The sequence below is a fragment of the Cetorhinus maximus genome, chromosome 1, assembly GCF_964194155.1.
Source record: "Cetorhinus maximus chromosome 1, sCetMax3.hap1.1, whole genome shotgun sequence".
In the NCBI taxonomy this organism is placed as follows: domain Eukaryota; kingdom Metazoa; phylum Chordata; class Chondrichthyes; order Lamniformes; family Cetorhinidae; genus Cetorhinus; species Cetorhinus maximus.
The window spans coordinates 145,988,171-146,000,417 of record NC_135879.1 but is presented as its reverse complement, the minus strand read 5'-3'; the positions used below and the strand labels follow the sequence as shown (position 1 = coordinate 146,000,417).

The 12,247-nt window shown below is 44.6% G+C and overlaps 1 protein-coding gene across 1 annotated transcript in view; it reads right to left on the bottom strand.

Moving 5' to 3' along the window:
* The window catches only part of tmem165 (transmembrane protein 165), a 33,078-nt gene extending 23,230 nt beyond the window's left edge, over window positions 1–9,848 (bottom strand). The window contains exon 1 of the mRNA XM_078547992.1: window positions 9,477–9,848. Coding sequence (XP_078404118.1) covers window positions 9,477–9,602 — 126 coding nt within the window. The 5' untranslated portion in view covers window positions 9,603–9,848. The remainder of the gene's footprint in view (window positions 1–9,476) is intronic.
* Between the last annotated feature and the right edge of the window lie 2,399 nt (window positions 9,849–12,247).

Here is a 12,247-nt window from a genome sequence, read left to right as displayed (position 1 = left end):
GACCCACTGGCTGCCTTATCAAGCTCCATGGAAAGTTTCATTTGTGCCTTTGTCATAACCTCTCCCAAGAGCATAGTTCTCAATTGACACTACCTTCAGTACTGATAAGGGGGCTTATTCCTGCTATTTTACATGGAATTATGCTATCAATAAAGAGAGTTGCTAATGTGCTGTCACCTAAAGCTAGTACTTATACATTCCTTAATCTTGCATTGGTTATATCTATATTCGCTAATCTGTTCCACTAGCACAGCACAGTAGTCCATAACTAACTCATCTATCACAGGACTAAAACACTAGAACCAGTACAGTTCATTCAGATTCATATTCTACCTCAATTCTGTGTTATTTTGCCGACTTTGGGTAATTTATCGCATAATGATACTTTGTGTCACACCTGATGCACATTAACTGCTCCTTGGCATTCCTGGGATTTGTTTGCATCTTATTGCTATTCCAATTTTATCTTCAACTTTAATGGCCAGACCTGCTAAAGCACTTCCATCCTCATTCCAACAGTCTGTAACCCTTCCATTGTACTAATACCTGTATCCAGTAAATGGACCATTTCAAAGAATAATCCTCTATTCTTTGCACCATGTCCCATTTATTCCACGAAGGCTACAGGAAATGACAATTTCTCCAGGAATTTTATCAAGGAAACAGACATCTGATCCAACAAGGAGTAGCTATAACAGGACTTCTTGTGTGCCAAACAGCAGAGAACAAGCGATAGAGAGCCAAGCAATCCCACAACCAACAGATCAGATCTACGCTCTGCAGGCCTGCCACATCCAGTCATGGCTGGTGGTGGACGTTAAACAACTCACCGGAGAAGGCTCCATCAATATCCCCAAACTCAATGATAAGGGGAGCTCAGCACATCAGCGCCAATGACAAGGCTAAAGCATTTGCAACCATCTTTGGCCAGAAAATGGATCTGTCTTGGCCTCCTTCTGAGGTCCCCAGCATCACAGATGCCAGTCTTCAACCAATTCAATTCACTCCACGTGACAGCTGAAGGCACTAGACCCGCAAAGGTTATGGGCCCCGACAATATTTCTGCAATGCTACTGAAGGCTTGCGCGCCAGAGCTATCCATGCCATAGCCAAGCTGCTACAACACTGGCATCTACCCAGAAATGTGTAAAATTGCCCAAGTATGTCCTGTCCACAAAAAGCAGGACAAATCCAACCTGGCCAATTATCACCCCAGTCTACTCTCGATCATCAGTAAAGTAATAGAAGGGGTCGTCAACTGTGCTATCAAGTGACACCTGCATAGCAATAACCTGCTCAACACTGCTCAGTTTGGGTTCTGCCAGGGCCACTAAACTCCTGACTTCATTACAGCCTTACTTTAAACATGGGAAAAAAGAGCTGAATCCAGGCGAGGAGAGTGTGATTGACCTCGACATCAAGGCAGCATTTGACAGAATATGGTGCCAAGGAACCCTAACAAAACTGGAGTCAGTGAGAATCAGGAGGAAAACTTTCCCTGGCTGGAGTCATACCTAGACCAAAGGAAGGCGGCTGTGGTTGTTGTACGTCAATCATCTCAAGCCCAGGACATTGGTGCAGCAGTTCTTCAGGGTGGTGTCTCAGGTCCAACCATCTTCAGCTGCTTTATTAATGATCTTCCCTCCATCATAAAGTCAGAAGTGGGGATGTTCGCTGATGGTTGCACAATGTTCAGCATCATTCGTGACTCCTCAGATACTAAAGCAGTCCATGTCCAAATGTAGGCTTGGGCTGATAAGTGGCAAGTTACATTCACACCACAAAAGTACCAGGCAATGCCCATCTCCAACAAAAGAAAATTTAGCCATCTTTCCTGGACATTCAATTGCATTAGCATCGCTGGAAAAAACAGAGACATTTTTTGTTGAAGCTATTAGTCTTGCACTCATCAGGACAATTTGGAATACCAAATGTAAACAGAACAAGAAGTTATACTGTATGAGAAGAGTGCGCTGATTGGTTAGCAAGGGGACTCTGACCGGTAGAGGCATTGCCATGGAGAATGCATCAGTTGATGGTAACTGACAGTTAACTGCCAAGCAGTGTTCAAAATTTAAAGCAGGCAGCTTGACTGATTTGTCAAGACACTGCCCTGAAGAATGAACCAGCAAATGGCTGTCACTTATTTTGTTTAGCTGAAACAGGCGCAGGGTGTGTACATTTTCTTTCTGCCTGCAAAGAACAGGGCCATGTACTAATATATGTAGCCTCCAGTGCATGTAAATATGCCACACTATGAGCTCAACTGAATCTAAAATGGCTGTCAGTATAATTATTAGCTCAGTGAGCAAATGTCCAATCGCAGAATCACAACTGATGTTGGACACTGTTGAGAGTTTTGCAAGCACAGTCTGGCTAGATATTGTCTGTACCTTGCCTGTTGTGAACAGTGGCTGGAAATGCTGCTCGATATGATCCGCCTGTCCTTGGGACATACAGCCTACATACCTAGCATTACACTGGCATTGCAATTCATATATCACATTACTCATGTGTGTTTTAGGCAGAACATCTTTTTGGCTTGGAAGCAGCATCCTGTTAATGGAGAATACCCACTTGTGTTGCTACTGCATAGCAGTAGCGTGAAATAGCTAGCTTCACCTGTTGCTCAAATTTCCCTCCCACTGTTTGCAATGGGCAAGTTACAGACTGTACCCAACCAGCCCATGCTTGCAAAACTCAAAACAGTGTCCAACATTAGGTGTAATTCCATGATTGGACAGCATTTGCTGAATAATCCTCAGTGTGCTTAGAATTACGCTGAAAACCAATTTGAGATAGCCAGGCAGGCTTGCAATGTCACGCATTTGCAAGTAATGGAAGCTACATGTGTTAGTACACAGGGCCCTGTTATTTGCAGACAGAAAGAACATGTACGTACATCACACCTGTTTCAGCTAAACAAAATAAGTGACGGCCATTCGCTGGTTCCTTCCTCAGGACAATGCCTTGACCATAGTCAAGCTGCCAGCTTTAAACTGCCAAGCATTGTCTGAAATTAACTGTCAGTCACATCAACTGGTGCATTCTTCATGGCAATGCCTCTACCAGACTCTACTTGCCAATTAATCAGCACTCTTCTCATAGTATAAATTGTTTTTCTCTTTACATTAGATATTCTTACGAAACGTCCTGATGAGTGCAAGACGAAAAGCTTCGACAAAAGGTGAATCTTTTTCAGCAATACTCAGGATCTGTACCAAACGACTATTTGCATTAGCATTGCTGAATCGCAAGCATTACTGAATCCTCCACTACTGACATCCTGGGGGGTACCACTGACCAGAAATTGAACTGGACTAGATATATAGATACTGTGGTTACAAGAGCAGGTCAGGGGCTGGGAATTTTGCACAGAATAACTTGCCTGATTCCCCAAAACCTGTCTACCATCTACAAGGCACCAAGTCAGGAGCGAAATGGAATATTGTACACCTGCTTGAATGAGTGCAGCTCCAACAATACTCAAGAAGCTTGAAGTCATCCAAAATAAAGTAGCCTGCTTAATTGGCACCCCATTTACCACCTTACACATCACTCCCTGCACCACCAACAGTTACAGCAGTATGTATCATCTACAGATGCACTGCTGCAACTCACCAAGTCGCTTTCAACAGCAATTTCCAAACCCTACACCTCTAACATCCAAAGGATAAGGGCAGCAGGTGCATGGGAACACCACCACCTGCATACTCCCCTTCAAGGGACAACAATCTTCAACCAGAAGTGCCGAGTGGATGATTCATCTCACTTCCTCCGGAGGCTCCCAGCATCACAGATGCCAGTCTTCAGTTAATTCGCTTCACTCCATGTGATATCAAGAAACGAATGAAGGCACTGGATACAGCAATGGCTATGGGCATGGAGGAAATCTGGAACCACAGCACACAATTTAAAAGTAAGTGAACGCCCATTTAAGATGGAGATGAGGAATTTCTTCTGAGAGCGATTAGTCTTTTTAAAAAAAAATTCATTCACAAGATGTGGGCATCGCTGGCTAGGCCAGCATTTATTTGACCATCCCTAATCACCCTTGAGAAGATGGAGGTGAGCTGCCTTCTTGAACCTCTGAACCCACAGTGCTTTTAGGAAGGGAATTCCAGTGTTTTGACCCAGCCAGTGTTTGGAATTCTCTTCCCCAGCAATTAGTGGAGGCTGGGCTCATTGAATGTACTCAAAGCGAAGTCAGGCAGATTTTTGATTGACAAAGGAATCAAAGTTTATTGGGGAATTGGGGAGGTGGTGGGGGGGGGGGGGGGGGGCGCGGGGCTGGCGGAGGGAGGGAGGAAAGTAGAATCACAACCCAAATAGTCACACAGTCTTATTAAATGGTGGTGCAGGCTCAAGGGGCAAATGTTCTACTCCTTTTTTTATGTTCTATGTTCTTATGTTTTAGGTGGCTCACCACCTGGTCCGCACTTCATCTACAAAGCTCAAACCAGAAAATAATATTCATAACTAACTAACTGATAGTCACAACATTCAAGGAACTCAACACCATCGAGGATGGAGCAGTCTGTTTCATCAGTAAACCCCTAATGGACTCACTGTACCTCGCTCCTTTCTCAACCACTGGTGAACTGTACTTTTACAGAATACACTCCAGCAACCCAACAAGCTTGCTTTAACTCCACCTCCCTTCTCCAAAACCTTGAGAACCAAGGCAGATAAGAGCAGAAACATCACCAAAGCACCATCATCTCTCATAAAATCAGCTCTCCATCTTTGCTGGGCCACCATACTGGAAATGTCTACCTTAAATCATTGTAGGTATACCATTACCATAGGAGTGTAGTGATTCAAAATGGTCCATCACTCCCATCCCAAGTCAACTAAGGATGAAGCAAAAAAAGGCTTTTCCATTGTGATCGGCATTGCAAGAACAGATTTCAGAAAGTTAGGATGTAATTTGTAGCTTAGACCATGAATAAGTTTGATAACATAAAAGGTTCATTTTAATAGTGTGTAGAAGCAGTGAAGTAACAATCGGATCTGAAATCTAGCTTTGATATAGCGTCACCCTAGTTCAGCCTGTAGTTCAAAAGTTGCAATGGGGCTTCACCCCGTAATCACCATGGAGATTGTGGGTTCAAACTACACTCAAAGACAAGCTCCATGCCAAACTGATGGAATGATACACTGTTGAACTTTAGACCAAAGGGCAACGCAGTGGGATTAGCTAGCCCCTTTAAAGAATTAGCACAGTTGGGCTGAATGGCCTCCTTTCTATGCTGCAAGTTGCTATGAAGTCTTGCCTACCAATCATAGTTCAGGTGGATGTGTAAGGGCCTACTGAAAGTGCAATCTCCCCAACTTAAGCTACTCCCTACAATCTTCTTCTCTGTCATAATATTAGGAGCTGGGTGTTTTCTAATTATTTCAATGTTCAGTTCCATTTACAACTCTTTCAATAATGAAGCAGTCTATTGGTACATAGACCAATAGCTGACAATGTCTATCATCAATAAGAAATCCAACCACTTGAATCCCAAACTTCAATAATATCAACAGTCCCTCTACCATTAACTTTTTGGAAGTGACTAACAACCAGAAACTTCAATTATATCAATATTAACACTGCATCATTCCATAGTTTGGCACAGAGTATCTTTGGACAAAATGAAGGGTGCAGGAGGGCATGCCAGGAGTAGCACCAGGGATACTGAAAAATGTGGTGTCAACCTGGTGAAGCTACAACTCAGGAATACTTGCATACCAAACAGTGTAAGCAGCATGCAAGAGAGACAAGTGATCCCACAACCAATGGATCAGATCTAAGCTCCGCAGTCCTATCACATCCGGTTGAGAATGGTGGTAGACAATTAAACAACTCACTGGAGGTTGCGGCTCCACAAATATCCCCACACTCAAATATGGGGGAACCCAGCACGTCAGTGCAAAAGATAAGGCTGATGCATCTACAACAATCTTCAGCCAGAAGTGCCGAGTGGATGATCCATCTCGCCTCCTCCTCCGGAGGCCCCCGGCATCACAGATGCCAGTCTTCAGCTAATTCACTTCACTCCACGTGATACCAAGAAATAGCTGAAGGCACTGGATACTGCAAAGGCAATGGGCCCTGACAATATTCCAGCAGTAATACTGAAGACTTGTGCTCCAGAGCTTGCCGCACCCCCAGCCAAGCTGTTCCAGTACAGCTACAACACTGGCATCTACCCGGCTATGTGAAAAATTGCCTTTGTCCCATCTACAGAAAACAGGACAAATCCAACCCGGCAATTAGCGTCCCATTAGTCGACGCTCAATCATTAAAGTGATGGAAGGGGATCAACCACCTTGTTATTAAGTGGCACTTGCTTAGCAATAACCTGCTCACTCACATTCAAGTTTGGGTTCTCCCAGGATCGCTCAGCTCTTGACCTAATTGCAGCTTTGGTTCAAACATGGACATTGGTTGGAGTCATACCTAGCACAAAGGAAGATAGTTATGGTTGTTGGAGGTCAATCATCTCAGCTCCAGGGCATCACTGCAGGGGTCCTCAGCATAGTGCTCTAGGCCCAACCATCTTCAGCTGCTTTAATGACCTTCCTTCCATCATAAGGTCAGGAGTGGGGATGTTTGCTGATGGTTGCACAATGTTCAGCACCATTCGCCTCTCCACAGACACTGAAGCAGTTCATGTTCAAATGCAAGACTTGGACAATATCCAGGTTTGGGCTGACAAGTGGCAAGTAACATTCATGCCACACAAGTGCTGGGCAATGACCACTTACAACAAGAGAGAATCTAACCATCAACCCTTGAAATTCAAAGGCATTACCATCACTGAATCCCCCACTATCAACATCCCAGGGGTACCACTGACCAAAAACTGAACTAGACTAGCCATATAAATACTGTGGCTACAAGAGCAGGTCAGAGCCTGGGAGCCTTGCAGTGAGTAATTCACCTCCTGGCCTCCCAAAGCCTGTCCACCATCTACAAAGCACAAGTCAAGAATGTGATGGAATACTCTCCACTTGTCTGGATGAGTACAGCTCCAACAAGAAGCCTGACACCATCCAGGACAAAGCAGCCCGCTTGATTGGCACCTTATCCACAAACATTCACTCCCTCCACCACCGATGCACAGTGGCAGCAGTGTGTACCATCTACAAGATACATTGCAGGAATTCACCAAGGCTCCTTCGACAGCACCTTCCAAACCCATGACTGTTACCATCTAGAAGGACAAGGTCAGCAGACATATGGGAACATCACCACCTGCAAGTTCCCCTCCAAGCTACTCACCATCCTGACTTGGAAATATATCGCCATTCCTCCACCGTCACTGGGTCAAAATCCTGGAACTCCCTCCCTAACAGCACTGTGAGTGTACCTACATCACATGGACTGTAGCGGTTCAAGACGACAGCTCACCACCACCTTAAGAGCAATTAGGGATGGGCAATAAATGCTGACCTAGCCAACGACGTCCACATCCCATGACTGAATTTCTAAACAGAGTTCTTCTTCACATTGGAAATGCCAATTTTTTTTTGTCCATCCACATGCAGTTGATCTGTGAACCTTCTTGAACCACTGCAGTCCTTGTGGTAATGATGTACCTACAATGATTCCAAGCAAACAACTCCAGAATATTGACTCAGTAAAGATGAAGGAATACTGATTATATGTGAGGACGGTGATGAAATTGACCTGAACCATTAGCTGTTTTTCTCTGCAGAGTTGCTGACTGTCCTAAGTATTTCTATTATTTTTATTTAAGATTTCCATTATCTTCAATATTTTGCTTTTGTAGTTTCTCAGGGTCCTAACCAACATTTCTCCCTCTATCAATCTTACCAAAACAGAAAACTGTTATGCTGCTTGTAAGATGCTGTTGTGTGCAAGATGCCCACTACATTTAGTGCATTTAAAAGAAATTCACAGAATGCCAAGCTATGGAAAGGCAAAAAGAAGTCACAATCCCATTAAAACTCTGCTTTACTGTGGGTGAAAGAGAGAACAGTTTCCTTCTCACGGGTGATCTTGTGATGTCAATGCAAACTTAGTGCCTTATAATAAGTCTCTTTCAGAGTGCTACACAAGAAGTTCTACTACTGGAAAACCAAAGAATACCTGCCAGTACAGTATTACATAAGTTTTATTGCCTTTGAGTCCAGGTTACTGAACAAACTTGTAATAATTACAGAATGCAATTCGCCACTGATTGGTACCTACCTCAAACAGCTTTTGCTCAAAGGAAATTTAAGAGCACTTCCAAATTTCTTACTCACCAAGCAGTAACAAAGGTGCTTCTACATTCTTGTTAAAAGCACTATTAGGAAATTCAAAGACATGGTTGCTAAGGAGATGTACATCTACATCTTTACTGGCAGCTTCACATTAAAAAAATCAAATCGATAAAATTGTCCATCAAGTGTTATCTGGCTGTTTGAATACTGTCATAGTTATCCAACCTATCCAGAAAACAAATGTTATCTTTCTCCCACATCCTAATACAGCAGAGGGATATCACCAGTGATGCATTTGTTCACTGCAGTTTGTTACCACTCCTTTTTGAAGCAGTTCATACCAGCACAACTGCTTTGTTTCACATCTAAAAAGGTACTAAATTTCAAATCGATGAGTCTTATTTTTAAGACTGTCTGTTTGAACACTCAGTCTACATCAGCTATCCTTTGTAAAGATGAGCGAAACTTGCATGGCACTTTTCACATTCTCAAGACTCATTCCAAAGTGCTTCACAACCAAAAAATTAATTCTGAATTGTAGTCACCTGTTGTAGAAGTGCAAATGGGAGAACGTTTGCATGTGCAAGGATTGTAGTTGAATATTCTGCTTACACATTTAAGTGGGCAAAAAGTGAAATTAATTCCACTAAAATTGCAATGAAAGGACCATCTTTAAATAGCGTGACTCCAATCATCAAGCTAGTTTGACTTTCCTCCTGAAGCATTTGACTATAATATTGAAAATTCCCAAGACAGGAGGTGGTCATATCCGTGGCAACTCTGCAAGAGCAACTCAACTCGCTCCACTCCTCCACCCTTTCTCCCTAAATCCTACAAATGTTCTCTTTTCAGGCACTTAATTCAGTTTTTCAAAGCTACAATTGAATGTGTCTCCACCACACACTCAGTGTATTCTAGATCCTAACGACTGATTCTCCACCTTTCCGGCAATGGGAACATTTTCTCTCTTTATTTAGATTGAACCCCCTGACATCTGATATGGCCCAGGGCTGATATCTGGGGTTTCATTCATCCGGATTGTTGGGGTAAAGCCTCTGGCTGTAGAAAGCCGAGCAGCAGCGGCACTGACACCACATCCTTCCCGGTTAAATGAGAGTCCGGGGCTTTCCCTTAGTTCTCCACCGGGCTGAAGTTGGAGCAGCTCAGCAGCGGGATCTCCCCCAGCCTGGCCCCCTGTGGCCCCCCGAGGCCCGAGAGTCTCCCCCGCCCGCCCGCTCCCGCTTCCCCGGCCTCACCTGCTGCCCGCTTTCCGCTTTGGGCGCTTTCTCCTCTTCTTGCACTCCGGTTGCCGTCGCCGACATGTAGCAGAGACTCAGCCAGAAAACCGCAGCGGCTGCCGCCGTCCAGCACCGGGCAGACATCGCTCCACACACAGGGAAGAGGGCGGGAGACCGCAGCCAGAAGCTAGCAGCAAGCCTTAAGGCCACGATCCCCACAACTGAGCCCTCAGTGAGCGGGGGCGACCACGGAAGAACTGGCCGGCTCTCACACAAACTTCACACCGCGACCCACATTCTCATTGGCGCCTGCCTGTCCCTCTTTACAGGTGATTGGATTATTCCACATCAGGTTCGGTTGCACCTTCCCTTGTGACGTCCCAACCGACCTGGTGGAATGGACAGGAAGCGCAGATCTGCGCATGCGTCGCAGTGCTGGCAGGCTCGATCTTCGAGCCCAGAGTGGTTCTTCTCATGCGCATGAACAGTAGCTCTATAGCTGTGGAGCAGTTTACCTGTCAATCCAAATCTGGGGAGCAGTCACAAACTCAGCCAGTCCACCATCTAAAAGGCACATCAAGAGAGTGATGGAACATGCTCCACTTGCCTGAATGAGTGCAGCTCCAACAACACTCAAGAATCTCAACACCATCCAGGACAAAATAGCCTGCTTAATTGGCACCTCATTGGCACACACTTACATACTGGCAGCAATGTGTACCATCTACAAAATGCACTGTAGGAACTCACCAAGGCTCCTTAGACAGCACCTTCCAAACCCACAACCACTAACACATTGGACAACGGCAGCAGACTCATGGGAACACCACCACCTGGAAGTTCCCCTCCAAGCAGCACACACATGGAATACAGCAGTTCAAAAAGGCAGCTCACCACCACCACCTTCTCAAGAGCAATTAGGGATGAGCAATAAATGCTGGCCTTGCCAGCGACGCCCACATCTCATGAATGAAAGAAAATGTAGAAAATGTGAATATCATTGCACATTCCTGTTATGACAATTTGAAATGCTTTGTAATGTTCTTTTAGATATCTTATGAATAAAGTATATTTTTTCAAAAAAAAAGCACTATGCTACTTCTCACCAAAGCTCAGTTTGCGTTCCGCCACGGCCAGTCAGCTCCAGACCTTATTACAGCCTTTGTTTAAAATTGGACAAAAGCTGAATTTCAGAGGTGAGGTGAGAGTCATTCTCATTGACATCAAGGGAGCAATCGGATGAATGTAAAAATGAAATTAATGTGATGGGTGGAGGGAGGTGGGGAATGGTGGAAGCTGTCCACTGGTTGGTATCATACCTAGCACACAGGAAGATGATTGTTGTTAGATGCCAATCATCTCAGCCCCAAGACATCACTTCAGAAATTTAATCAAGGCAGTGTCTTAGGCCAAGCTATCTTCAGCTGCACCATCAATAACCTTCCCTCTATTGTAAGATCAGAAGTGAGAATTGTTGCTGATGATTTCATTATTCAGTTCCATTTGCAACTTCTTAGATAGTGAAACAAAAACAAAGTGCTGGGAAAGCTCAGCAGGTCTGGCAGCGTCCGTGGAGAGAGAAACAGAGTTAACGTTTCAAGTCCAGTATTTCTCTTCTTTGGAACTGGAGAGAGATAGGAATGTGATGGGTTTTATGCTGTTAAAAAAGGGAGGAGGGGCAGGCAGAGCAAAAGAGGTCAGATACGGGTTAGAGGGCAGGGAAGATTAAATAACAAGAGGTCATGGAACACGCACAGATAATGAAGTAGTCTGTGCCCTTATACAGCAAGACCTGGAATACATTCAGGCTTGGGCTGATAAGTGGCAATTAATATTCATGCCACACAAATGCTAGGTAATGACCACTTCCAACAAGAATATAACCATCTCCCCTTGACATTCAATGGCATTACCATCATTGAATTCCCCCAACACCTTGCAAGCTACCGTTGAGCAGAAACTAAGCTGGACCAGCCACAAAAGTACTGTGGCTACAAGAGCAGGTTAGAGGTTGGGAATTCACCAGCAAGTAATTTGCTTTATGAATATCCAAAGCCTATCCACCATCTACAGGTCAGGAGTGTAATGGAATACTCTTCACTTGCCTGGATAAGTGCAGCTCCAACAACTCTCAAGAAGCTTGACACCATTCAGGACAAAGCAGCCTATTTAATCGGCTCTGCTTCCACCACCTTAAACATTCACTCCCACAACTACCAGCTCACAGTGGCAGTACTGTGTAATATCTACAAGACACCCTACAGCAATTCACCAAGGCTGCTTTGGCAGCATCTGCCAAACCTGCAACCTCGATGACTTAGAAGAACATGGACAGCAGGTGCTTGGGAATATGATCACCTGCAAGCTCCCCTTCAAGTCAGGCACCATCCTGACTTAGAAATATATTGCTGACCCTTCACTGTTTCTGGGTTAAATCCTGGAACTCACTCAAGAAAACAAGAATTAGGAGTAGGCCATTTGGCTCATCAAGTCTGCTCTGTCATTCCATAAGATCATGGCTGATCTGATGGAGGCCTCAACTCCACATGAGGGGCATAGATAAGTTAGACAGGAAGGAACTTTTCCCCTTGGTGAAGGGATCAATAACTAGGGGGCATAGATTTAAGGTAAGGGGCAGGAGGTTTAGAGGCGATGTGAGGAAGAATTTTTTCACCCAGAGGGTAGTGGGAATCTGGAACTCACTGCCTGAAAGGGTGGCAGAGGCAGAAACCCTCATAACATTTAAGAAGTATTTGGATATGCACTTGCAATGCCATGGCATACAAGGC